Source organism: Paramormyrops kingsleyae, chromosome 25 (genome assembly GCF_048594095.1).
Source record: "Paramormyrops kingsleyae isolate MSU_618 chromosome 25, PKINGS_0.4, whole genome shotgun sequence".
In the NCBI taxonomy this organism is placed as follows: Eukaryota; Metazoa; Chordata; class Actinopteri; order Osteoglossiformes; family Mormyridae; genus Paramormyrops; species Paramormyrops kingsleyae.
The window spans coordinates 28331248-28358222 of NC_132821.1; the positions used below are offsets into that span (position 1 = coordinate 28331248).

The 26975-nt window shown below is 44.9% G+C and overlaps 1 protein-coding gene and 2 long non-coding RNA genes across 9 annotated transcripts in view; 1 reads left to right on the plus strand and 2 right to left on the minus strand.

Moving 5' to 3' along the window:
• LOC111853042 (uncharacterized) overlaps positions 1 to 14056 on the minus strand; it is a 28933-nt gene extending 14877 nt beyond the window's left edge. Inside the window, exons 1-3 of one of the 4 annotated variants that reach the window (XR_011985646.1) lie at positions 13892 to 14056; positions 12642 to 12781; positions 12149 to 12350 (exon numbers count right to left, since the gene is read on the minus strand). This is a non-coding gene — a long non-coding RNA (uncharacterized lncRNA). Of the gene's footprint in view, positions 1 to 11620; positions 12351 to 12641; positions 12782 to 13433; positions 13737 to 13869 lie in introns of those variants that run through there. The other 3 variants (XR_002840371.2, XR_002840372.2, XR_011985645.1) reach the window with 3 other exon arrangements.
• LOC111853036 (peroxisome proliferator-activated receptor gamma coactivator 1-alpha) overlaps positions 1 to 26975 on the plus strand; it is a 179601-nt gene that overhangs the window by 136700 nt on the left and 15926 nt on the right. The window contains exons 1-3 of one of the 4 annotated variants that reach the window (XM_023829493.2): positions 240 to 390; positions 17229 to 17408; positions 26748 to 26972. In XM_023829493.2, the coding sequence (XP_023685261.2) occupies positions 241 to 390; positions 17229 to 17408; positions 26748 to 26972 (555 nt within the window). In that variant the 5' untranslated portion in view covers position 240. Of the gene's footprint in view, positions 1 to 239; positions 391 to 14068; positions 14237 to 14388; positions 14405 to 17228; positions 17409 to 26747; positions 26973 to 26975 lie in introns of those variants that run through there. The other 3 variants (XM_023829495.2, XM_072707246.1, XM_023829494.2) reach the window with 3 other exon arrangements.
• Positions 17203 to 26975, minus strand: part of LOC140582856 (uncharacterized) — a 56432-nt gene continuing 46659 nt past the window's right edge. The window contains exons 2-3 of the long non-coding RNA XR_011985647.1: positions 17423 to 17581; positions 17203 to 17336 (exon numbers count right to left, since the gene is read on the minus strand). This is a non-coding gene — a long non-coding RNA (uncharacterized lncRNA). The remainder of the gene's footprint in view (positions 17337 to 17422; positions 17582 to 26975) is intronic.

Below are 26975 nucleotides of genomic sequence, written 5' to 3' on the forward strand. Positions count from 1 at the left end.
AATTTGCCAAACAGGGGCCATAAATTATATGCAAAAATACTGAAAATTATTTTTTAGGGGGGCGCTGAGACAAAAAAATAGGGTCTACAACCAACAACGGGGCCAAACTTATTATTAGCCAATGATATGTTTTGAATGGATGAGTGACAGGGGAGAGGGGATTCCGCAGGCCAATCAGCATTCAGCCTCTCAGGACCCGGCCCTGTTTACGCCCCTGCTGCTTTGGTGCTGTCCCACTACATGCATGTAAAGCTGCACAGTGCTGTAAGACCAGGAAGGTGGGAGAGGCTACGTTCGGCACCTGCTCTGAACGCGGCCGCAATTCGCCCAAGGAGACGAGGCCCGGGTTCTGGGACGGCCTCCCCGCAAGCGGCGTCCATTAATAGCAAGGTAACATTCAAGGTTGTGAGCTTGGGGATTGGCGGGGGGGGGGGGGGGGGGGGGGGGGCAGGCAGGGGGCAGGCGGACGCGGCTCGGGCAGCTGTCGGTTAGTCAGCTGACGGGCCGCGGCCCTGCTGGCGTGGTGGGGGGGAGCACGTTGGAGCGGTGCGTCCATGGTGACCGCCTGCCTTTCCACCGCAGAGGGCATGGTCACATGGCTGGGTCACATGACTGAGTCACATGACTACCCCAGGAGCTCCAGGAAGACTTCATCGTTACACAAACAGCCAGACACAGAAAAACCAAGGTGCAATAATGCAAAGAATCTCAAAATATAGCTACATATATGTGATCCACACATTTACACTTGATTTATACACAATATTTTTTTTCGTACTATTTGGTAATAGTCACGGAAATATTAAAGCTAAATTGATAAAATAATGAAACAGACACATGTAAATCAAGCTTGAATTTCTGCCTGTAGCTAAGTTTCTGTCTTAAATGAAGAATTACATTTTTCAGCATCGTGGGTAGTGCAGGTTAATCCATTCATCCATTTTCTGTACCGGCTTGTCCTATATAGGGTTGTGGGGGTATGTAGCTTATCCCGGAAGCTATGGCCGCAAGAGTTAGGGTTAGGGCAGCTAGAACGGATCTTTTTCTTAAAAAGGAAATTATGTCTTTAGGTGCATCTATAAATGAAAGTAGAATTCTGACCATTTGGGAGTGACATGGAGGTGACGGTAAATCATAGCAGGGTGACAGTTGTGTCAAACTGGGTAGGGTGGTCTCAGGAACAGACCAAGGGGGCTGAGGGGTCACAGGAATGATTAGATCAGGGAGGGAAGGTCTCCTGACCAACAGCTCTGTCCTGGCTGCAGCGAGCCCCTCGGAATGTCCCACATCACATGTGCAGAGTCATGTGACCTCCACGGCTCATTTCAGCTAGTTTGGGTGTCATTCAAGCACTCAGGACAAAATAGCTCAAGAGCAAACAATGGAAATTAGTATCAAAGTAAAGCTTATTTAGTGAACTAGGTAGGGTAACTTCAGTGCATGATCCTTTCCGTTTTATTCGGAGGAGAATTTTAACATTTTGCATATTTAAATCGATCATAAGAGAGCGAGGTAACAGTTAGCCAGAGGCACGCGTTACGAGGTGCACCCCATGGGGTATGATTTTCTACGGCGGATTTAGCAAAGTCACTCACACAGGTCTATATTAATGAGGAACAAGATTGCTTTCTCTCGTCCGAGATTGACCTTACGTCTCTTGCACCGACGCTGCGGCCTCACTGATGGTCTGCAGTAATGTTAACTTTGCTTTTCTCGAGCTCCACACACCCACAGAACCGTGGTGATACCCAGAGTTCACCTCTCCTCTCTCTCTTTTTTTTTTTTTTTTTGCACCTGTGGTTCCTTTTCAAGTTATTAAACCTAATTAGTTGCCCCTGCGTTGTACTGTACATCGACAGGCCCTGCATAGTAACTGCCTATAGTGACAGTCTGGAAATGTCATATTAATGCCACTTATATTGAATGGAAGTGTGAAGGAGTATGGTAATGTTAGACCGTTTCCTGTGAAGGTAAGGGATGCTTCACCTCGGGGCGTGATGAGAATCCAGCGGGCGATGACGGAGCATTTCGCATCGGCGGACACGGGAGGTGTGAATCCGGCGAGATCTTTATGGTTGTGGCTTTTGCATCATACGCTCATTTGGCTAATAAAGCGGGGGCCCGAGAGGCAGTCAGCCCTCCCCTGTGCGCTTTTACGATAGGTGTTATTCTTCAGGACAAGGCATCCATATGGTTCGCTTGCCGGCCCAGAGGCAGCCTTTTAACAATCTGCCGCTCTTTTTTTCCCCCCTAGAAGAGATGATTACCACCCTGAGAGGTAAAACTGGAGGCAATTCAACTGTCAGAGCCAATAGGAAAGAATCATCCATTGTGATTAAGCTACGATCTCTGGTTTGTATCCAATATTCACAAGCGTCCATAGCTGATTTGCAAGTCCTCATCGTGCTTGGAATTGGTTTTTTCTTTTGACACCAAGTTTCTGTAGGTTTCTTAGCACGTCTGGTCTAAAGCTTACGTGCACAGCTTAGGAATACTTAACCGAAACCATCAGGGCTGTACTTTTCCGGGAATTGAGATCAGAGATCTCCGTAGGTATGATGGGTCATGTACCCAAAGGTGGAAAGTTCAGGTTCAGAAAGTACAAATCCAGATCGAGATTTTGTTTCAACCAACCAGTTCAGTCCTCTGTGACTGTGACTCTTTATACTCACCTGGCTGGCTGAAACAAAATCCTGGTCTGGATTTGTACTTTCTGAACCTGAACTGTCCACCGCTGCGTGTACCTGACTAATCGTGGCGAATGATTCATGCCAGAAATAATGAAAGGCTGCCACATGTGAGGAAATGAAAGTGGAGCCGGCTTTCAGCAGGGTTGCTTGAGTGGGAGCGTTGTCCGGTGGGGATCCCAGTTAGGTTCCTGTCTATTGGAGTGGTCCCCACTTCCTGCTAGGAGAGTCGCTGGATGTTTGATAAGGCAGCCTGTTCTCCCAACTTCCTCTTCTGTGAGCTGCTTGTTCATCTTTGTCAAGCTGTCCCTTCGCTTTTCCTGGGAACGTTTCCTTTTGCCCCTGCAGTGAATCAGCTTGCAGAAGATGGGGAATTCAAATGCATCCAATCATCTAGTTTAAGCCTGTAATGCTCTTGTGCGAAAAGTCCTCTAGAAGACCTTATCAGGCCTACGCTTCCTACTCAAGTTTTAAAGAAATCCACTTTAAGTCCTCTTCCAGTTCTGAAGTAGCCATCAGCTTGGGAGTCTGTCTCTCAGATGCCTGTTGTGGCGGAGACGATGCAGCTTAATTATTCTTAAAAAATGTGTTTAGGGGACAAGTTTCTCTGGTTGACTGGGTCGCCTTCCTTAGAGATTTTTTCTGGTAAGTTCCTATTTGTGCGCTTGGCTCACGCACAAGACTTGGCAAATAATTAATGGCACAAATAATTAAAGCCTGTCACAGGTGATGGGCCACAAATAGAGTCGTGCTTTTGCGTTCAAATGTATGAACTGAGTGAAATCAAAGTGCATGAGCTTAGGGTGGCCCTAATGCATTAGAGCAGCTCTGTCTTGTGAGTCCGGGGTCACATGACGAAGTCCCCCTGGCCATGTGACATCACTGCCATGTGACGAGGTGGGACTGCAGAATGTTCAATGCAAATGGTAGTTATAATATAACCATATCAATGACACATGAATTCCATTCATGGTGAGTCCTCTCTATACTTGAATATTGTTTCAGTTATTTGTTTTGCAAAACTGCCGATTGTTCAATTAAGTTGAGCTGCGTTTTCTTCAGAATTAATTCTCACTTGCAAACAAACATTAAGGTTCTTTCAATATTGTGATTAACCTCCGAATTCATATTACCGCAGAAGTCAGGTTAGCTGGCTCTCTTTCTGATAATAAGTATGGTTGAAAATTTCTAGAAAATGTCTTGATATATTAGCCTGGATAAAATCTTATATGGCTCCCTCTCCATATGGTGGCATTAGGGCTGTTGAATGGACAGATGAAGAGGTCAAAGGCCACACCAGTTCCAGTGGGTGGGGCTTGGACCAAGCAATGACAAAACACTCCATGACAGGTCTGAAATGGGCAGCCTTATGGTAAATATATTTGGGCTAATTAGTGGTTTGTTAAAGACAGCTGAGCTTATTGTTGGGGTCGCATGGATTAATTTATAGGATGATAGTCTTGAGAAATGAAAGGTGTCCGAATCATCAAGCATTTCAAAGCAGATTCTCATAAATGCCTCATTTATGTTACAAGTCAATGTCTAGTATTTTACTTTTTACTCTCCAGCATGATACGCAATGTAATTATAATATGTAGAAACATTAGGAACATGCCAGAATGTAATTTTAATATGGCTTTAAAATTAGGTTATTCAATAGTGGACAAATCTTTCCCTGGAAATCTAATGTGAAAACCATCGTAACTTAAAATAGTCGATAAACAGTTAATCATATTACTTCATTTTGAGAACGTAAGCTCCTCATGGCCAGCCAGCAATTAACCTCGTTACAGAAAGGTATAGGAAGCCAGACACAATTCCGTTTTTTTATGGAACGGCTCCAAAACAGTTACGAAAGCCCAGATGGTGAGTCGTCTCTGTACTTGAATATTGTTTCAGTTATTTATTTTTTTTGCAGAACTCCTGATTGTTCACTTGAGTTGAGCTGCGTTTTCTTCAGAATTAATTCTCACTTGCAGAAACAAGCATTACGGTTTAAGGTTCTTTCAATATTATGATTAACCTCCAAATTCATATTACCGCTTCAGTCAGGCTAGCTGGTTCTCTTTCTGATAAAACGTACGGTCTATAATTCCTAGAAAATATGTCTTGTTGCTGTTTTATATATTACTTATATAGCCTGGATATAATTAAGGTCTTGTACGGCTCCCCCTCCATATGGTGGCATTAGGGCTGTTGAGTGGACAGATGAAGAGGTCAAAGGTCACACCAGTCCTAGTGGGTGGGGCTTAGACCAAAAACTGTCTGCCTCTCCAGCAATGACCCTGCACCCGTCATCTGTCTCTCAGGTTCTTTAGAAAGACATTGGGCCTATTAAGACCCGATTTCCAAACTCCTCTGATTATCGCTCATCCAGCTGCATCTTACAATCCTTGGATCAGGGGTCCTTCTGAGATTAGAGGAAGACAGACAGGCATCCATCATTCCTCACGGGAGACTCTGGCGTTTGGCTTGATCCCGTGCAGCTGACGGAGGTGCCCAGGTTAACTCTGGCTTTTCACTGTCCTCCATCAGCATTCGCGATCAGTGCTGTAGCCGCTGCCGGGACCTGCTCCCTCGGGCAGCCGCCTGGATCTCGCCAGCCGAGAGCCCCCCGTAAGCCCCCCGTTAGCGCAGCAACTCCGCTTTTGTGAGAACAACCGCACGCTTCCCAAGATGGCGGGGCAGCCTCACGGGCTTCCGCTCGCGCGCCCCTGTCGTCGAGAGTTAGCCGATGCTAATGCTAACACCGGGAACACATGGGGAGAATGTGGGCTTCACCCACCCCCTCCTGGCAGGGTGCCCCCGCCCATGTATATTTACAGTGCGAAACAGACACACATGCTCTTTAGAAGCTGAGATGCCTCAGAGGTGCATGTCTGCGAGTCCAGGATTCCTAATCAGAACAGAAGCTTCAGCCAAACTTCCACTCTCGCTGCTTAGCACTTACTAAATCTGCTAACAGGTGGGCTTGATGATATAACGCTGTGCTCACCTTCCTGGCACTGCAAGTGCATTTTTTTCTCCTTAGACTCTTCGCCCAGATTCAATTCCACAAAGCAGTCACAGTAGATGCGCAAAACCCTAACGCCGTTCTGAACGTGAACGGTCCCCCGTTCGTCCGGCCGTTTAAGCGTCAAAACGGGCGTCGCATTAAGATGCATGTTTTTTTGCGCACTGCTGTGCTCCTCGTCCATGCGCGGCGGACCGTTAATGCGCCTCCCTCCTGAAACATCCAGCCGAACTGCATCATAAACTCACACGCTTTCGGCCCGGAATTGTGCCCAGGCACACGCACTGTATAAACACAGAACGTCCACCTCTGCCACTGCCAGAATACTATTTATAACCCGGCTGCCTGCTGTGGACGTTCACATACCGACAAGAATACACCCGCTTTGATGCACTTTTATAGGTGATGAAGCTCCCGTTTCACTTTTGACCCTGGCATGGACTGACTCGGCCAATGTGCCAGCCAGCTGGCGGCCAAGAGGGGCCCGCAGTGCCAAATCAAACGTCGCAGACCATTCAATTCAACCCCTCCCCCGCGCACACCACGGGCGAGAAGCGCATGGATCTTCATGCGGTTGCAATGCTGCACACGTGCGTCGTCCCTCACGGCGCCGAGAGATCTCGCATCCCGGGCAGGAAAAATAATGCGATCGCAAACTGCCAAGGTCCGTGAAAATAAACTGCCAGCCCCTGGACAGGGCCCAGATGTGCGTTGGATCCGAACTTCTGCGTAGATCCTGTAGTGCCCGCTGATGTTGGAGACTCCGGCCGTGGTGAGGATGGACGTGATCCCCGGGTGACCAGGGAAAACGTCGCAGGATGAAACAGCTTTTGGGCTTTTTCTATCCATCGTATGTTTATTGACAAATCCGTAGTGGATGCAGACCGGCCAGATGCAGACCGGCCAGAGGAGGGTCTGTCAGCTTGGCAACACTCTCAGATTATGCATATGAACTCTGGTCCTGTTATCATTCCTCCCACATTCTTCTTGTTAGACATTCCCCCCCCCCACCCCCACCCCCCACCTTCAATGGTATCATCTCAGTTGACATCGTGTGTTTTAAAGCATCTGGTCCCAATTTCACATTTTCAGAAATCCCCATGGTCGTTATAGCAAATTAATATACGGACAATTAAATTAAAATAAAGAGAAAAATATGTATATATCTTTGCTTGACCAGCTTCACTTGTTATTTTTTTTTACTATTTTCTAAAGAGTAAGAGAACAGACAGAGCGATAAATTTGGTGACACGTATAAGAATTTTAAGTTATATTTTGTAGAAAGATTAAACAAATAATGTTCGCCAACAACATTAAGTGTCGCTGGAACTTGGAGAGTCAATGATGAGATCATCATTCATTCTGACTCTCTGTGTCACAATTGTACGTTCATTATTATAATAACCTCTTTCAGATTTCCCCTTTCTGAAATGTAATGTCATTTCTTGTTTGCGTGGTGCAAACATCCTTTCTACATATGTAGGGAGTTCTTTTCCACTCGTTTATCTGGAACGGATCTGTAGTTGTTATCTCCCTGAAGAGAAATTACAAGGAATTGTGGGAAATGGTCACTATGTGAGCAGATGGAGTCTCATTGACAGTCCGTTCTGCGTATGTAGGGGACATCGGATCTGAGATGCCTTGGGGACTAGATACAGAACAAACTGGATCACTATGGGTGTTCTCCATCCCACAGATATGCTTAAAATCAGCCCGCAAATCCAGGTGACGGCATTAAGCTTCCGTAAACATGTTTGTTTTTAGTGATGATGTGAATCGCGGATAAGCGACGGACTCACAGAAAGCGCCGTGAAAGGAGATCCGTGGGTGACGAGGTGCTGTCACATGGATTCGTTTGGGAGAAGAGCTGATTTCAAAGAATCTTGCAATAGCATGAAAGATATTTCGGAAGATAACCAAATCTCTTTAAAAATAACACAGTTCAGCAAGAAACACCTTACCTCAAAATACGCTTGTGTAAAAGTGTCATGTTACTCAAAAACAAGCCCTAAAGCCATATTAGGCAGCCGGTGTTGTATTGCAATCAAGTTCATGGAAAATGTGACTCTTTGTAAGTCTATGGAAACATTGCAAACTTCCCGTAAGCCGTCTTCATTATCAGTAGATTTTTTCGTCATAGTAATTGACATAAATATTTCTGTTTACCCAGAATGTTATGTTACCATCGTGTCAGTCAGCTTGACACCCACAATGGCTGCATGTGGGCTCCTGCAGGATTTTTTCCTCACATGTCAGATGATAAAATGAAAGGGGGGGGGGGGGGACAGGAAGGAGAGAGTAATACAGGCAAATGCGTGAGTCCCACAGCAGGTGGTCTGAAAGCCTGGTGACCCAGTTTGTGTCCCCACGTGACAGACTTTAGCAGGAAGCCCTGGACAAGCCTTGGTATGTGGTGTCTCCTGTTTACACCTTATCCTTTTATTATCATTATTCTAATTATATTCTTCTTCTTTGTCTTATTTATTATTATTATTATTATTATTATTAACTTCTGCAGTTCAGGTCCAGAAAGTACAAATCCAGACCAAGAGTTTTTTTCAACCAACCAGTTGAGCATAGGTTGAAACAAAATCTTGGTCTGGACTTGTACTTTCTGGACCTGAACTCTCCACCTCTGACTAACATACCGAAGAAGATGCTGGTAACTCAAACTTGCTGCACTTTTGGGAATTATGCCCCCTGCTTTATAGGAGCCATGGCTCACTGTACCACCTGTGTCCGCTGCCACGGGTCAGGGGTCACTCTCGGGGAATGTCCGGGCTGAACCGCATCGTGGGTTTAGCGTCCATCTGTGATTAGATTGATTTGTCAGTACAGCACTGATAATATCCATCCGTCCATCCGTCCATCCATCCCTCCCTCCAGCCAGCTGCTCTTCCTATTCAACATTCCACTAAAGGCAGTATATACTAGTTGGTGATTTTCAGTATTTGGTGCCAGAGTATCCAATATGATCAAATCTGGTCCGTGCTGACAGATGTGTGGCTGATATCAAGCCAGTAGTAATGTACTGTATCACAGTTTTACAGAGGACGAGTGACACATATCCATGTCCTCCTGACGGGATAATACCAGGTTATTCCCTTTGGCTGGGACAAGGGGGATCCCAGTTGTTTCAGTGTGCTGGGGGGGGGGGCACATAATTAATCATTTGGAACAGAACTTAGTTTTACTGGCTTCAGTTATTATCCTGATACGCATAATATGTGTGCAAATTCATAGTCCTTACATATTTGTATCTGTTAAGCAAATAATAATTAAAGCATTATTATTAGGTAAACATCCATTCTGTAATCCTTCAGCTGAATTTACTGCAGCAAAGGGAACGGAACCAAAATACCGCTTCCCACTGATTAATACCTCTCTATCCTCCATTTAATAAAACATCTCCTCAAATCAGCATTCGAATGCCAATCGAGGTTACGCAGGATGTGGAGCTTGCAGCTGGGAGTCCGAGGAAGAAGCCAAGGTTGGTTCCTTGTACCTAAATTACCTTCCTAGTGGCGATCATCACAGCTGGGGTGCTTGTAAGGTGACGGAGGGCAGAATCGGTCCCGTGGTGGACTAGCCTGCTGTCACCTAGCATTATATGGGGTCATTAAAGTAGTCTGTCATCTCCAGTTTATTCAGGGAGAATGGAGAATACCAAGCGATAACCACCCCCCCAGCAAATATTTAAAGGGGCGGGCCAGAGATGGACATGCAAGCCTGCTCTCTGTGCATAACAGTTGAGATTCTCAAAAAAGCCATGAAAACAAGAATTCTAGTTATGGAAATCAAATGGACTTCTTCTGGATGTGCGTGCGTGTGTGTGTTTGTGTGTGTGTGTGTGTGTGCACTCCATGTCTGTGGGTAGTTTTTATTCCAATGCATATCTTAATAAGTCATTATGGTTTTCATTATTCTTGCAGTTTACATGAGCATATACTGTACATACAGTATGTATATATTTGCGCACATTTCCCCTGAAAACTTTTCCATTAAAAATTGTATGCCTTAATACACAATGAAATAGCAACAATCTTAGGGAGGAATTTAATCCTTTAATGGCAAAAGTATTAAAACGATGGATCAAATTAGGTAATCGAAGGGGGTGGATGGAGAGGGAAAAAAAAAAGTGTATCCACACGATTCCAAGAATGAAGTTTGCCAGTCCGGACCTAAGCAGTCGGGGCAGATTGTTTTTACCGAGTTTCGCGACCAGCGTGGCGCATCGATCTGAAATCCGTAATGCCTAGAAATAGTTTCCATTTATATGTCGCGGAGCATGACTTTGGGTCTATTTTGGTGCCTTTTGACAATGATACTCAGTCATGGAAGGTCATCCATTGATTGACTAAAAAAGTATTTTTAAACCCCCCCTGCTCTCTGTCTGCCTGCTTCTCTCTCGCTGGCTGGAGCTTCTTGTCCTCCTACCCCCCCCCCCCCAGAGCTGGGACATTCGCTGTGGAAGACCTCTCACAAAAAAAAATGGAGCATGGCTACAATGCTCCCCCCCCAAGCAGTTTTTGCTGGTGGCTCTTGAATGTCAGAATCAAGTTAGTGGTTTATCAGACTCAAAAGGAGTAGGGTGCAGTGACAGGCAGCTTCTGACAGCTCTCAGGTTCCGGAAGGTTCACCGTGTGCTTTGTTTTTTTTATAGGGACAGTCAGTGCTGGAAAGATGGTCGCTGTCTATCTGGAGACCTGATATCATACATGTGGCTTCTCTATGAGAAGCATGAAGAGAGTGTAAATGGTCTCCCTAGCTTGGACATGAGCCGTTCCAAAGCCGACACAGGGCATGTGCTCAGTCATTTTAGCTCTGACCCCTACACAAAGTCCTTCTTGATTTAGCTCACGTGAGGGCGCCTGGTGTTCTTCCAGTCAGCTTTTTCGAGAACACCAGCAAGTGAACACCGTACCTCAAGCAGAGGCGTGCCATCATTAAATTATGAGGGTCCGGCTTGGTCTTGATCCTCCACGAATACTGAAGTATGGATGGAGGAATGCTCTCTCCAGTCATGATGAACAGTACTGTGCAAAAGTCTAAGAAAATGTTTACAGCTATTTAACTGGGTTCTAAGCGTGCATTTGCTCAGAAAAAAAAACACAATTTAACATTAGACCATATGCAAATTAATAGCACCACAAAAATTAACAAACAAAAAAAAAACAAGATTTTCTTCTGTTCTCCAAAAAGTTACAGATATCTTATTGGATGGCACCGCTTCGGTTCCCAAACCCCCCCCCGGGGGCACCACAGCCTTTCCATGCATTCATTAAATGCCAACATTTCACTTATCTAGTTTACCTAATTAGTTAAATAACTCAACGAGGTATCGATTAGCCAAACAAGGTGTGCTGTATTTGTCAAGTGAAAAAATATGCGGTTGTATCTCACGGTTGCTGAGCTAACATGAGGAGAGGCTTTCAAATGGCCAAGCTGACATTTTGACAGACATTAAAATCATAGTTGTATAATAACCAGAAAATCATCTAAACATAATTTTCCTTGCCTAAATGTTGACAGCTCTGACCACATAACCCATGATTATATCACGACAAACCCTAACATAAACATAAACTATATGGTTTGAAGTTTGTGTACAGGGCATTGCTTTTTTTTTTTTTTGGGGGGGGGGGGGGGTACGACCAACACAGAAAAGCCTCTGTCCCTGTGCTCTTCGTGCAGTCCCTGCAATTTTCATTGTCGGTCAGTTGACAGGATAACATTATGAAATACTGCCACGCGATTTCAAAAGGCAACTCATTCTGTTTGTCCACTGAAATTACTCTCCGCTGGTGGACTTCAAGTTATTATGCTAATTATTATGTCGAGGCAACAACATTAACTTGATAAGTTCTTTAAACAGAATGTCATTTTTTCGAAATGGTTTTGCATTAAGTCGGTGTTGATATAACATAATAGAGTGTCGAACTTTATTTCCTCTGCAGGCCGTGTGTTTAGCTGTGCCATCAGGGCCATTACGATATATGGCAAGCACACAATAGTCTATTTAAACCAATAAAAGCAGAAGAGTATAACATGGGGTTCTGTCTTAATATGCTTTCAGCAGCTACATTTGGATGGAACTGACAATAAAATTAGCTCTTTCCGGTCGACATTAATAAGAGAGAAAAGTCAGGTTGATCCCAGTCCCTTGACATGAAGCTACTTAGAAGAAACATTAAAATCAAAGAACGTCCATGTTCTGTGCAAGGTAAGAAGCAAAACATGCATAGAAATCCTGCTGTCCAAATATGATGTACATATGTTACGGTTCTCCCCCCAACCAGCAGGGGGCGACTGGCCCAAGACAGGTCCAGGTTGACAAAAGTTGTACATGTACAACCTCATTGTTATCCTTGAAGTCTTTGGAGTTAGTGAGGCAGCTGTGGTTGCTTGTAGGCCGGCATAACCTAGTAGCATTAACAATGATACTCACTTTGTCGTTCACCTTTTCTTGTGTTCCAGTCAATGTCTTTCATATTCAGTTGTTTGCCTCTTTGTTTTTGTCTGTGTTCCTCTGATCTCTGATGCTTCCAAGACGTGTTCCCTTGGTTCCCCTGATTTAGTTATCCTCCGGTTCATCCTCATCACATGTCTGCCGCCACGTTCTTGTGGCTGTTGTTTACTTTGGAGCCCCTCTGATGAGGAAAGACAGTTACTCTGCTATTACACACAGTTCCAAAGACAGGCCCATAGTCAAGGGTGATGTTACGTGCGGGAACCAACAAGATTAAAATAAAACTCCAGATCTATTCAAGACCTGAGCAGCTCGTGCCCTGACAAAGGTTGGTAGCTGGATAGCGTGCATCAGGATACACGGTATGAAAACTAATAATTATAGAAACCACCAGCTATGTGTTTACTGTAAATGCACAGACAGACCACCAGGGCACACGGACATGCTGCTCCAATGACTGATGCACACGTACCTCATTAGCAGCTTTGGCTAATCCATAATCCCACATTTTACAAAGGTTTTCCTTCACAATAGTTTTGAGGGCTTGACGTTGGATGGTTCTAAGCCGCTTCTCTTCCAGGAGAGAGGTTCTCGTCCAGCTAGCTCATCCAACTGAAAACATCACACAGAAGGAGTACTTCATGATTGTTCCACTGCGGCCTATTATATTTTTGCATATTGTATAGGTCCAGCAACAAAACAATGGGTTATTTATAACAGGTAGGCTAATTGACCACATGATGATTACATGTCAGCTGAACCAGAGCATGTTCCTGGCGTCCACACTAATCTTTGGTTATTGTTTGATGTGTTTTCTGTGTGTTTGGTACACACAATGTGTTGATACTGCCCGCTTGTTAACCTACTGATGTTTTATAGACGATAGTTTTAATTTATCCAGCCAAAATTTAGGAATAAACGGCTTTTCTGCTCTTTTTCTGGGACACATTAGCAATGTAATTACACCTAGGGAAGTCAACTTTGTATCCGTAACAAGAATAAATAACCGACAAATTAACCAGAGAGAATGGGGGGAATGTTGGGGAGTGAGAGACTGGGGAATGGCTTGGCACGTCCAAAGTGGTGCCGACACTGAATTCAATTTGCCGATAAGCATAAAGAACAAAAAGAAATAATAACACAAGGAGCAGCAGTTCTGCTTTCGGTCTCCATATAAACAGTGCAGTCCCATGCTCTATTAAAACAAGTCAGCACTTCCTGAAACACATTCCGAATGACAACCGAGGAAACACTCTTCACCCACCCGGAGGATGAAAGACTAGCGGGTGTGGGGCGAAAGGGAGCCGTTTGATTTACCGTCTACACAAATTAAAGGAGTATCTGAGATAACGAGGGGAAAATGCACAGGTTTCTGTTTATTCTCGGTATTTGCTTTACGAGGATTTAACATCTATCGCCGCATTCGCTTAAAACGGATGAGGCGAAATTGCATGTATCCCGGAGTTGGCCGATCTATTAGGAATCGATTTTAATGTTTTGCATACAGATTCGTAATCTTTGCAAATCTTAGCTGCTGTTGTTATTCCCCCCGCAAATTATGCCTGATGATTTCAGCCCCCCGATCGCCCGCAGACCGCTCTGGCTTTGCCGAGCGCCGCCGCCTCGGACGCCCGAATCGCGGTGCTACTTGCGCCGCTTTGACGTCAAACGTCAGCAGTTAAATGTGCCGGTGGACGCACCCGCAAAGCATATGGATCTCACCGTGCTCCCGACGATCGGGGGATTTAATCGTGGAAAATATTTACTATGCGTGTGCCAGAGCCCGCCTGCCTGACGGGACGTCATTGGCTTCACTCAAGTAGTGAGGAGGGGGCGCTGGAAGGAGTCACTCCCCTGCCTACTTTTAATAGCTTTGTCATGTGATGGCAGGCAGTTGTAAGACAGGTGCCTTCAGTTCATTCTCAGTTAGGGGGCAGTTCCCTGAGAGAGAGCAAGTGAAAAACCGCTGGATTTCCTTTTTGCTTGATTTTTTTTTTAAATCCGTCATTCATTGCGTGGATGGCGTGGGAAAGGTGTAACCAGGACTCTTTGTGGAGGGAACTAGAGGTAAGTAGCATAAATGAAATGTTAGTAAACTGTCATTTTTTCCCCCCCCCCCGGGGTTGGGACGATTTGGAAAGATGGACTGCAGAATGGGTTAAGAGTAGTACGGTATTTTATGCTTGTCAAACAGCCCGTTGCACGGAGGATGGGGGATCACAAAGCGTGCGAATGGTAGGAATGAGGGAGTTAACATGTCTGTTTTTCTCATGTGCAGGGATAAACTCCGTAGTTATTGCATACCTGGTGGTCCCGGGCTGCTCGTTATCTCCGTACGATGCCCTGTAATTGGAAAGTATGTCCACATGTTCTAAGACTGACGTGAAATATATCCGATCGCTAAGTCTTTCCAATGAAAGTGGCTGATTGCCAGAATTATTTATAAGTCAGGTACAGTACAACTTTTATTTCGCAACGACGCCCTGTCAACCTATAAGTATAGACTGAAACACTTAACAACAGAGTTAAAAATCATTATTGCAATTTACTATCCAGTTACGGTAATGCAACCCATCTGAGATACGACGGAACCGAATGATTAAAGCGCATCTTCAAGCCTGCGCGGCAGCGGTACAGCGTGCGGGTCTGTATAAACATTAATTACTGGAAAAACAAGCCATAGTTGTAACATCACGTTTGCTTGAGGTCGAGTTAAAATGTCCAACAGTTTATCCCGTGAGTGTTTACTCTTACAAGGTTAACGTTGGTAAAAGATACCCGGCGCTTTAATAGCGAGAATAAGTGAATAAGATGCGTCGTGTGTCACTGGCATGATGTTTTACCCACACACACACACACACACGCCGATCGCCGCACAGCAATCCCGACACGCATGCATGGATGCAGCTCTCTCCCTAGCGCTCGTATTAAAGACGCTTTTCTCCTCCTTGCCTTTTTGCACGATGTCATGTAGACAGCGACACCAGCGCAGCCCCCTTTCGTTAAAACTGAGCATCACATCTGGTCTCGTTTTGTCGGCGTTTTGCCACCGAATCTTTCAATAAGTGCCGACGGTATTTGCAGGAAGCCGCTGTAGATCTGCGTCTCAGTTGGCTTCCCTGAGATATTAATTATCTGGGTTCTTGCGTGAAATCTCACATGCGCCAGAAGTTATTTGCTGTGAGCGCCGGCCTTCCGATGCTTTCTGGTGTTCTGACGCTTCCAGGGCAGTGTTTCAAAGCTCCGGGGCATTAACACCCTCCACTCGTCGCCTAGCCTCTGGTCTGTTATGGTTTTGCTAAAACGTTTTTTGGTGAAAGCCACAGGGGGGCCGTAAATCACGCGGTTTAATTACCAAAGGCCGTTACAATCAGTGAATTGCTCCTCCGCTCCATCGCCATCATCATCCCCACATAGCTGTAGTATTAAGTGTCTTACGCGTTCGCTGTGTATAAATCAGGCAGCATGTCCGAGGTGGTACCCAATAGCCCACAATCTGTTCTATTACTATCCCGGAATTAACAACAGAAATTAAGCTCTTGTGGACACACACACACACGTGTTCTGTCATCTGGTGGTGGAGAATTCAACTCTTGCTGTAGCTAGTGGTGCTTAATGTCTTGCTTCTGAAGTCTTGTACGTTAACGAGAGCATGACTAAATTGCAGATGTACAGTAGCACATGATTTGAGCCCCCCCTCCCCCCCGTTTTGCATTGTGAACTTTAAATAGAAATATGTATTTGGTGTGGGGTATCGTTGCTTTCCTTGAAGGCCTTCAGCCTTCGACCGATAGCATAGCTTGGCTGATAAAGCTGAAGTTTAGATCTGACTCATACCAGCTGTGAGTGGCAAAAAAAGGTGTTTGGCTCAATTAGATCAAGTGCAACTGAGCACGATGACGGCTGGAGCTGACATCTCTCTGCTCACTTGTTTCATGGACTCATTTTTAACAATATCCCAGTCTGCTGTACTATAGCTGCGGCCAAAATGGAAAGATTAGTTTGTCTCTCTGAGACCTGGTGTGTTGCACCCTGTCCAAGGAGAAGTTAAATTATGTGTACATAGGAGTTTATAGTGGTATGTGATAAATCATATTCCAAACCATTGAAAAAGTTATGTCTCAGAAGAGAATTATGTGAGAATTCCATCCATCCATCCATGTCACTTATCCAGTATGGGGTCGTGGTCACACTGAGAGTCACGTTTTCCTCTGAACACATTTGCCAAACTGTAAACCTTCACAGAACAGTTACTGAGCCAACACAATCAAACCCAGCTTGCAAAACAAAAAAACACTACTCTGAATGTTATAATACACATTTCGGTTTGCAATGTTTGACATGATTGTGCAACCCTGCAATTAACATCAAGTGGCGTGTCAGTGTGCTGAATCTTTGGGGTTGAAAGCTTTTTTCCGGGAACTCGTCATGCCTTTAAAGCTGGACTGCCTTTGTTATAAATTATATAGACCCAGATAACGATTAAAAAAAAAAAAAATCTGCAGATTCTCCGGTCACGGTTCCGTGGACCTGGTGAACCTGATTTGTATCCTGATTGCAGTGCAGTAGCTGGCAGTCAGACGGACGTCATCTTGGCCAATGAATAATGAAACTGCAATGGGGCTTCAGTGACATGGAGACTCGTGCAACGCTAAACGGCACTTTGATTCCGACGGGCAGTTGATCACGCCGAAGTTGACTTGCCCTCGAGCCGCGATGTCGAAGGAGCTGACCGGCTGCTGGTAGCATGGCTAAGATCCTGAACCGCTTATCAATTTAAAATGTCCCTGGAAAATCACTGCCTAAATTGCAGGGGCATTAAACTGTGCAATACATCACTGAGTCTTTTGAGCTGTAGAGTTATTGTTGTAGAAAAAAAAAAAATATCCAGAACCAACCAGCCTTCATCAAATGTAAAGACAAAAGAAAATGCAAAAAAAAAAAAAAAAGTCATAGCAGGGAGAACATCCTACAGATGCTGGGCTTTGAGATGTTCTGGTGGAGATGCTGTGCAGCCTTCATCCCGTTATAGCCTGTGTTTTGTGCTGTGCTCTTGCAGTGTGCGGCCTTGGTTGGGGAAGACCAGCCCCTCTGTCCAGACCTCCCGGAGCTTGATCTCTCAGAATTAGATGTCAGCGACCTGGATGCGGATGATTTCCTGGGTGGACTAAAGTGGTACAGTGACCAATCAGAAATCATTTCCAGTCAGTACGGCAATGAGTCGACAAACTTGTTTGAGGTAAGGATACATACCAGTTGCTACGCAACCAGTTCTTCTCTGATGTAAACATGCATGATCCATAATCTGCTGAATGGTCATTTTCATTTTGTTTTGCTACTGTTTGCTTGCTCTGCGTGGGAAATTTCTAGGTGCCGTTGACTCATGTGACACCTCTTCCGTCCATCTTGCGGCTGGGAAAATGAAACAATTATTTATGGACGGCGTTTGTAATCCTAATATAACTTTGAATGGTGTTCAAGTAGTTTATAATAATGGTATCATAAAACCCGTTTATTGCCTGAGGTTATAAACTGGACTGTAATTTCTTCACAAGTTCAAAGTATAAACATGGAAGGTTTAGTATATGGAGTGACCTAATGATCCTCTTTCCTTTGACAGCATTGCAACAAATCCAAAGCCAGTAATTTGAATAAAAAAATTATCAGTAAATGTGATGATGGGAGCAGTGCCTTATATAAACCTGCCCATGGTTATAGGTCACATTGTGAAACCTCTTTAAAGGCGCAAAGTGAAACTTTAAACCCATTGTTCTCCTATGTTTGCTACATTATAGAAGCAAAGTCCATAACAGTAGCAAATCAGTGATTAAGCTGCTTGTTCCTTTAACCCAAATGGATTTGCACCACGTATGTGAAAAATACGCTCGTTGCACTTTGCGATAAAAACACATTAATTCCTGAACACGATGATTAATATTAATTCCTAATCTGTTTCAACCTCTGAGGTGCGTTTTGTTGCAAGTGTGTCCAAAGGTAATTATAGTTTATATTCCCCCTGTAAATTCTTTGCTATTCAATAGCAATTTTATAAATGGAGTGGCTGAACTGCTCAGAAATGAATCCCAGCCCCCAGGACTTTCATTACTGCAAGCTTGGTTCCTGCTCTAATGTTTGAACACGATACGGCCAACAACTGATAATTAAGGCTAGGTGTGTGTGTGTGTGTTCTGGTGCTCCGCTCAAAACCCAAGGCTTCCGTTTTCACCAGTAGGATCTGGGGAGAGCTTGGTGTAATGACTGGCAGGTGTTTGCGATGCATATGCTAATTAAAATACATCTCATTATTTCCTGTTTCCCTGTTAAAGCTTGTTTGTGGCCAGTAAGGGGCATTGTTGTGTTGTCGATCATTGAATTCATAATATAAACTTTAATGCAAGAGAGAGTATAGTCTTGGCGTCGGTAGTAGGTGTATTACAGCCTTGACTGATGAATAATAATATTCAGTGCTAAAAGTTTTTAGTTAAAATTTATGACAGCATGCACATTTACCCATCCTGCATCAGCATGTGTTTTTGCCTTGCATTTGACTAATGAATCACCAGTTCCTGTGCAAAGCGGTCTCTTATTTTCTCTGAAGCTGTAAGCCCGGGGTTTCTTGTGACTGCAGTTAATGGGTGTCCAGGGAGGTCGAGTTTTTGGACCACGCCGTGAGAAGCCCTCCTCTAGCATGTTTTGCACAAATTCTCTTCCGAAACTCCAGGAAAGGCCATGGGACACGGGCATGACGTAAGAGCAGAAGAGCCTCCCGGGGTACCAGGCTCTAGCTACTGTACATCGGTCTGTTAGCTAAAATGAGGTGAAGGGGTGGCGTCTAGGAGCAAAAGACTGGGCTGAAATCAAACATCCCAGAGCTCTCACTGTTCCCTGCTGCCTAGTGGACCACAATGCTACACTCACTTGTAGGTCGTCTACCAACACTGGTCTTTACCGGGAGTCTGAGGAATCGACTAGCAATAAGCAGGCTTACTGACTTCTTGTTTTGGAGGGAATCTAAAGGGAAACTGAAGGGGCAGACGGCCATGTTTAGAGTGAGGTGGTCAGCCAAGCTCGGGGGTGGGGGGGGGGTGTGCTGACAGAATGCAGGGCCTGAAAAGGAGGCTGTGGATACAGGCTTCTTTTTTATCATTGACAGGGAAGTGATAAGAGCTGTACGCTGTATAGCTTCAGTCGGCTGCTGAGGGGCTGGAACTGAGCCATATCCTTGCAACACCATTGAACCCGGCGGGCTTTGAGGGGCTTGGGGCAACTCGCTCGTCTCCGAACCGCAGGGACCGCGCGTCGAACGGGGAGCTGTCCAACTACACGGGTCAGCGCCCTTCTTTTTGGACCGTGACAGGCATTTTGGAAATAGTAGCATGTGTTTAAAGTGAAAGCGCTCAGCATCTGCAAACGCCGTGATGTCATAGGGCTCCATAGGGACCGACTGTCGGGTAAAGATACCAAAGCATAGCGCTGCCTTACCTGACTTACACAGGAAAATGATTCGGTATTATTTCCAGGATGTGTACAAGATTTGTTGCTTTTTTGAACTACCCAGTGGTTTGGTAACTTAAGGAACAACATCCAGCTAAGACATAAAATTTTATCGAATAGATTGACAGCAAAACCGGCTGGCGTGATATATAGTCTATATCTATATATTTTTTATTGATCGACTATTGGCTTTAGCTGATAAATCCATTGAAATTTCTAACCATAAAATTGATCTTGAGTATCCTGCCTACCACTGGAGGCTGTGGTTTTCAGAATATGTCAATGACATCACTTTCACAATGGTCAATGGTCGGACTGGTGTGTTGTATTCCTGCATGGCTGAACAGCATGAAAGGCTCGCTCGATGCAGCTGTGTGCCTACGGCGCATGTCCAAACAGGAATCCCTGCAGCTGTGGCCACTGTGTTTTGAGTAGGTGTTGCTTCACTGTGTTACCCTGGCTACATGCTGCAGCCCCCCCCCCCCCCCTACCAGGTGAACATCTGGGCCTAAAAGAATCAAGGCTCAGACATGCAGCATGACTTCCGTGTCAGCAGAGTCTTTGATCACCTTATATTGGTATCACTGTCTTCTGGCAAAAATGTGTAGTTGTCTTTCTCTTGACCAGACTGGCTTAGCCCTCTTCCTATTGGTTATTTCTCCTTGGATCGATCTCATTGGTGGTTACCCAATGCGTTTCACCAGCTCACGGTAATCTCCCTTTGGGTTTTGAATTCTCCTGTCTCCCATTACCGCCTGGCAAGTGCACACAGAAGTGAGGACCAAACTTAAGGCAGCTGTGATTTTTAGGGCTGCTCTGTTCACTTCCAGTAGCACTGCTTTTAGCAGCGGTGGTGGGGTGGTCTTCTCAGATCCTGATGAGCAAACATTAAAGGAGGACTGGTTACTTTAGATTTGTGGGTCGAATGGGTGCTGAAGCAGGCAGTAACCCCAGAGCTGTGGATGTGCCGGACGGCTAACTGTACCACCGTGTCCTCCTGGGCTATTCTTAGCAGCAGGGTAATCTGCTTTAGGAGCTGTTCAGGACAGCCCTTCCCAAACCTGGCCCAAAAGCTTACCTTCTGATAGCTTCCTTTTTTAAAGAGACCAAACTGACAGTTCTGATCCTGCGGCCGTTTCCTGCTGGACCTGTTCCTTCCCTTAACCTATTAATCTGTTTATACAAAATATCCGTGCATTCACTATAGTTACAATTCCCAGTTACAAGTCACGTTTACAGCTGCTGTAGCGTAGTGAGTGTACTGTATGTACTTAAGGATACATGGACGTTTATCCTTCAGTTTGTTATTATTACCTGCAACCCTGTAGATAGTATGGATGGATTTTTTGTTTCAGTATTTATTGTCATTACACGTAGATCGGGTGTTTGCATTTGGGATACTCAGTATTTAGCGTAGTGATTAATCTCAATACATAGAACACATGTTTTTTTTTTCTTTCAATTATAGTCACTATATTTGACAAGAAAAATTTCCATTGACCCCCCGTCTTGGACAGAACAGTTGTTCTCCATTCAATACCATGTGAAAGTCTCCCCCCGTGGGAGGGTTATTTAAGGATGTGGAGACACTTGTTGTGGTAACAAAAAGGCATGCTCTCTGACCACTGCTCTCTGGGCCACCAAGCCATTAAGAAAATGTGCTTTAACTTTGATGACCCATTGTGGTGTCTTATTTGAGTCGATGCTGGCTAGTCTGCATTGAGACGGCTGTTATCCCAATGGGCAATCTAGGTCCAGTGGGCGGCACCGGTTCCTTGTTCTCACCTTATAGTCCAGTTCTAGCTCTTGTGTGCAATGTTAGCATGTTCGATTCAGGCTGACATAAACATCCAAGTATGTGTGATTCTGTATATGTCTCCTGAGCATGGGTGTAAATTTGGTTATGGATGGTAGGGACGTGTCTCTAGCAGTATGTCGGGAGTTCTATGTGTGTTTAGGGGCGGGGGGTTCGGGCTGATTTGGTCCCTACACAACCTATGCTCTTGCTTCTCAGTGCACCCAACCTAAAATCCTTAGCTTCTGGGGTAGACCCTGGACCGCATTGGTTGTAACAGAAAAAGCAGTCATTGAAATTGGATGGACTGAGTACATTTTCTTCTAGATTATCAAATGAATGGCAAGTCAAATGAATGCTGGTCGGGAATTAGTTGAATTGTTAATTAGTAGACAGACTTTGTTTATAGATCGGTAGACGTCATGTGCGTTTTACAAAGTTTCTTGCTACATTTTTCTTGTTTTACTTTCCCTGATAGCTCACTGTCTGAAAAGCCACTAGAAATAATGCTAAATAGCTAAAATAAAGATCTCTCAAGACAGGTAGTACCATGCTTTCAATTTCAAAGTAATGATGATGCTAATTTTCTGAGTCCTCAAACAAAAACGCTAACAGGAGCGTTTCTAAGCACGCTCATCCAGACAGAACGTGACATAATACGAGCAAATAAACGAAAGCCAGCACTGCAGTTCCCTGAAATAAAATGCCTTTCATCTGCATTTTGTTCTTTCCGAGAGATGCCTACTGGGGCTAAGAGATATTTGCCATTTTAAATCATCCTTTTCCTGCAGTACTTTTCCCACATTAGTAAAATAGTTAAAAAGAGTTTGCCGGAGAATTCACGATTTTTTTATTTTTTTTTCCCCAGAAATCACATTTGAAACATTGCATATTCCTCCCCCTCCCGGCATTTCTGGCATGATAAAGCCGTAATATGGAATGGGAACCAAAGAGTCAAAAGATGAGTCATCAAAGATGTTTTATAATTACTTTTAAAAGAGGCCCCAGCCATCTGTCTTGCAGATACTTGAAAAGCTCCGCCGGAAACTGTGCAGTATTAGGATACATTACCCCAACGCTGTTCATCTCAGCTTTATTAGTTTGCCGGTTTAGAAACAGAAGCCTCTACCTTGCCTGCTTTTTGTGACTAATCCCTTCAGCAGACTTGAGTCATCCGCGATCTCCGTTGCCTCTCGCTAAGGTGACGTGATCGTCCCATGGCCCCCGCTGTTGCTTGGCCTTCTGTCTCAGTGTTTGCTCGGAACTTGCTGGAACGCGTGTCGTGCCACAGACAGGCCCGCCGACCAGCTTCAGTCCTCAGCATCCAAGCGGCCTGGCCACACAGATTCCCAGCCATTGCTGTGCCCAGGAAGTCCTTCAGGGGGCGACAGTGTAGATGCCACCTTAGCGTAGTGACCGTCACCTCGCGCTTATGTGGATTTGCTAGTCCTCTGAGATGCTGGCAGATCATAACGCCGTTTGGCGGGGACCGGACAGCCTAATCCATCAGATTCAGGACTTGTAGAACAATGAGGCACCAGCAGGCTTTAGCATTGCTGGGTTCTGGCAGTCTACAAGTTAGGCCACAATGAAAGATAAGATGGTACATTAAACTGCCAGTCAGGACGCTTTCTCATCCCTGGTCGCAGGGAGCTGTGGTAAAGCATGCCTCACTAACCGCTTCCTAAATCTGAAAACCAGCGATAACAGGAAAGTGGGTTAGACCGCTGAGCCCTATAGAGCTCTCCTGATATCAGATGTTCACTTCCGTCAATTAAGAGTTTGCAATGTTTGTTTTATTTATGTGTGGTCTCGACTGATTTTAGGTTATATGTTCCCTATATGGATTATGGAGTTTTAGGAGTGTCTGGCAAACACCAGGGCAGTGTCTGTATTTCACCTGGTATTTGATGCTAGCTGTATTTACATTTAAATGTTTATCTATGTGTGGTCTGATGGGCCTGCAGACAACAGTCTGCGGAGATGTTTTCATTGCACTCAAACAGCCATTTAGCCTTGTTTGCACAATGCCGGGAACCTGGAACCTGTGACAAGAGAACCTCTCTATGATAAGTGCCGTTGTGGTATACAGTGTGGTGAAGTTATGCTGGCGGAGCAGCGTCGGTGACCAGAAGGGTTGGCACTGAAGGGGACTTGCGTGTCTGGGTGTCCCATGCTCTCTCTGTCCTTCGAGAATGTCACTGTACTTAGGGCTCTGAGGTTGGGTTCCCTGTGCTTCCCAAACTGCAGATGACTTGCTTAGACAAAGGACTTGTGTCCAAGTCTCAGTTGGCTGGAAGGAGTTGAGAATATCGGTGGTATTTGGGCTCAGATAATGTTATGAGGAATTCACCAAAAGGGCAACACATACCACGTGGAGCACCTTACATGTGATTTGATGGATATATTTTTTCATTACTTGGGGAAACACTGTCTGTTGCTATAATTGGACTTCTCATTTGCCCTAACTGCCTGGGCTAAGTTAATTACCCGTGGATCAGTCATGTTCTCTAGTCTGGTTAGATTTTCAAGAGTGCCAGGAGGGTTACAACTGCGTCACTAAGTAAAATGACACATTTTTCAAACCGGCAATCGATCTTAAGTCTTTAATATACACAAACAGGTGCTCCTGACATTTCTGACAAGGTATTTGAACGATGCATTGTCTGGATCATGTGCGTTTGAGCCGAACCACAGAGCAGCAGGTAGACAAAAATGTGTGGGAACGTTCACCTGACGTCCCGTCAGATCATGGCACGCTTACCATTCTTACCATTTTCATCTTTTTAATAGGCTTTTTTACTCATCCCTTGTGCGGAGATCTGGAATTTGGGGGATTTGTATCTTTGCTCCTAATGCATCTTGCTATTGGGTATGCATTTGTTTCCTTTTAAGGAGCAGATTTAGTTGCAAATACCCTTCAAAGAAACAGGCTTTAATTGCTGGTTCGGTTTTATATGCCAGCAGATTGGCAAGCGGTGGGTCGATCATATGTGATCCGTCTTTCCTGAAGTCACGTCCATCTGTTGGGTCTGTGCAGCAGCATAGTGCCGCAGCGAAACCCACGTGCCCTTGTTACAACTATGAAATGTGGGGCAGGGTTAATGAATGAAGAGAACGGTATTACTCATTTTCGAAACCTAGAGGGCTTGAATGACAGCATGAACATGTGACCACGCCCATACAGAATTAAAGATACTTCCAATTTAGTTAAAATGAATGTTCAGCACCCCAGTTATAACTAGATTATAATGGGTCAATAGAGTAACGGTGAACTTTTCTGATCAGTTGTTATCAGAGCAGCCCTCTGTTTGTTTAGGACAACGTATATATAAAAACGTCAATGTAAATGTTCTGCTGTGGTGGAATTATTTGCTTATTTAATTCTTCAAACTTCTTCTTGTATGTTAAATGTTTGGTTCTAGAGTAGGACAGTTCTGTTGGAGTGGTTGACTTAAAAGACCGGACATTGACGTAAAGCACATTGATGTAAAAAAAAAACACGGCCCCGTTATTTGCAGCATGGATAACGGTAGTGAGGTACTCTCCATTTTCAAAGCGTGTCGCTTCCTTTAATGTCTGATTCATTGATTAATTGAACCATTTTGAGAATAAAAAACAAAAAACACCCACAGGATTGGCGGCCCTCACTAAACCGAACGTGAGTGATGTGTTCAGGCACCACAGTTAGATTCGATTGCTAAGCTTGCGCTAATTCAGTAAAGTCTGTTAAGTGATGCTTGGTTTGAAGGCTGAAGGACAATAGGAAAGATGAGATAATTCTCTTTATTTATTCCTCTTTGTGGCTACGAGTTACCACAGTTGATAACGCTTGCCTTACTTGCTGGGTATTTTGCAGCGGCCTTTGCTTGATCTTTGCAATGCCACAGAAGAGGATTCTGGGACTTGGTGGTTTTGCACTAAGGTTAAGTGAGGCTATTCTGAGGAAGTGCCCCTCCCACCACGTGGGTGCGGTCACGGCCATGCCACGTTGGCATGTGGGAGATGGTGGTCCTCTGCTGAGTGTCAAGGGCAGGCCCGTACAGCCAGGAAGCATCTCAGAGCCTCATCGCTTGCAGTAAAGATGTCACTTCCTCTGTGTTGAACTTGGGAAGAGGGAGAAGGCAGCTAACCTATTTATTAAAACCCCTTAAACCTAAAAAAAAAAGCATATAAGTCCGAGTGATTAGACTTGGATCACTATCTAAAGTGATCCTCAAGAAATGAGTGTCTTTATAAGGTCTGGAATGTGAAGACGGCGTTCAGTAGCACTGTAACACTGTGCTAATTAACAGGAGACAGTCGTAGAGGGCTACCAGCATGACTCAGCTCGAGGCAGCTCGAGTTGGTATTTCTGCATCCTTGGAAAGAGGCTAATCATCTGTGCATTAATGATGTCGTATGATCAAAGTGAAGGGTGTCCAACATGTCATAGTGCCCAGTTCCCATTTTCTCACTGTTATTCCCACTCATTTATAGCAAAAATAACTCAGAACCTGGGTGAACTTTTGCTCGATCATATAGAAAGCTAGTTTTACCTATAATGGTGTGTCATTGTGGGGAATAATATACTGGACACCTATAGGGGGCTCCACTGAGGGGCCTTGGATTCAGGCATGACCGTTATCAGCTAAAGCTGTGTAGTAAGAGAGTGCCGCAAATGTAAGTCCGGTCTGCAGGCAGCCCAGCCCATGTGACACCTTGGGCGACCTGCAAAGTAAGTCCAGAGAGTGCTGTTGCCCCTCTGCTCTATATAAACATGCATCATTCAAATTGCTTTAGCAAAGGACGACCAACCATGCTAAAGGATTACAGGTAAAGCCGCAAGTGCTTTCAGTGTGTAAGTGATTCCGACGGAGGCCACACGGTAAAGGTGTGGTGGGGCGTCCCAGAGATCAGCTGCCGCCTTCATGATCCAAAACACCCTTCAGAATGAGTGTATTATACGCATCCCAGCTCCTGCTACTCAGTCTCTCTTGAAGCCACTCTTATTCGCCGTTAGTCTCTTCAAGCATCTTTCAAGTGTCTAGTTACCATGGTGATTATTCTGGCGTGTTGGTATTTGTGGGGAGAGTCGTCAATTTCTACTTCATTATCTGGATTTTTCCTGTATTTTTCCCCCTGGGCTCTCACTGTGTGTCTGATTTGGTCATGGTTTATTTGGGGAGGAGAGATGTTTGTCTCGACACCATGCGGTTAAGGAGAGAGCTAACTTCTTCTTCTTTTTGTTTTTTGGGTTGGTTTTCCTTTAATAGTGGTTGTAAAAAGCTTTGGCTTCTTCATTTTCAGAAGATAGATGAGGAAAACGAGGCCACTCTGTTGGCCGTGCTCACGGAGACCTTGGACAGCATCCCGGTGGACGAGGATGGGTTGCTGTCATTCGAGGCTCTCGCCGACGGGGACGGGGACGGGGACGACGAGCCTGCTGGGGATGGGGAGAGCACCGGCGCACAGTGCTGCCGCTCCGCCCCTGACGAGTCTCCCCCCGCCTCAGAGGCTGAGGAGCCCTCCCTGGTA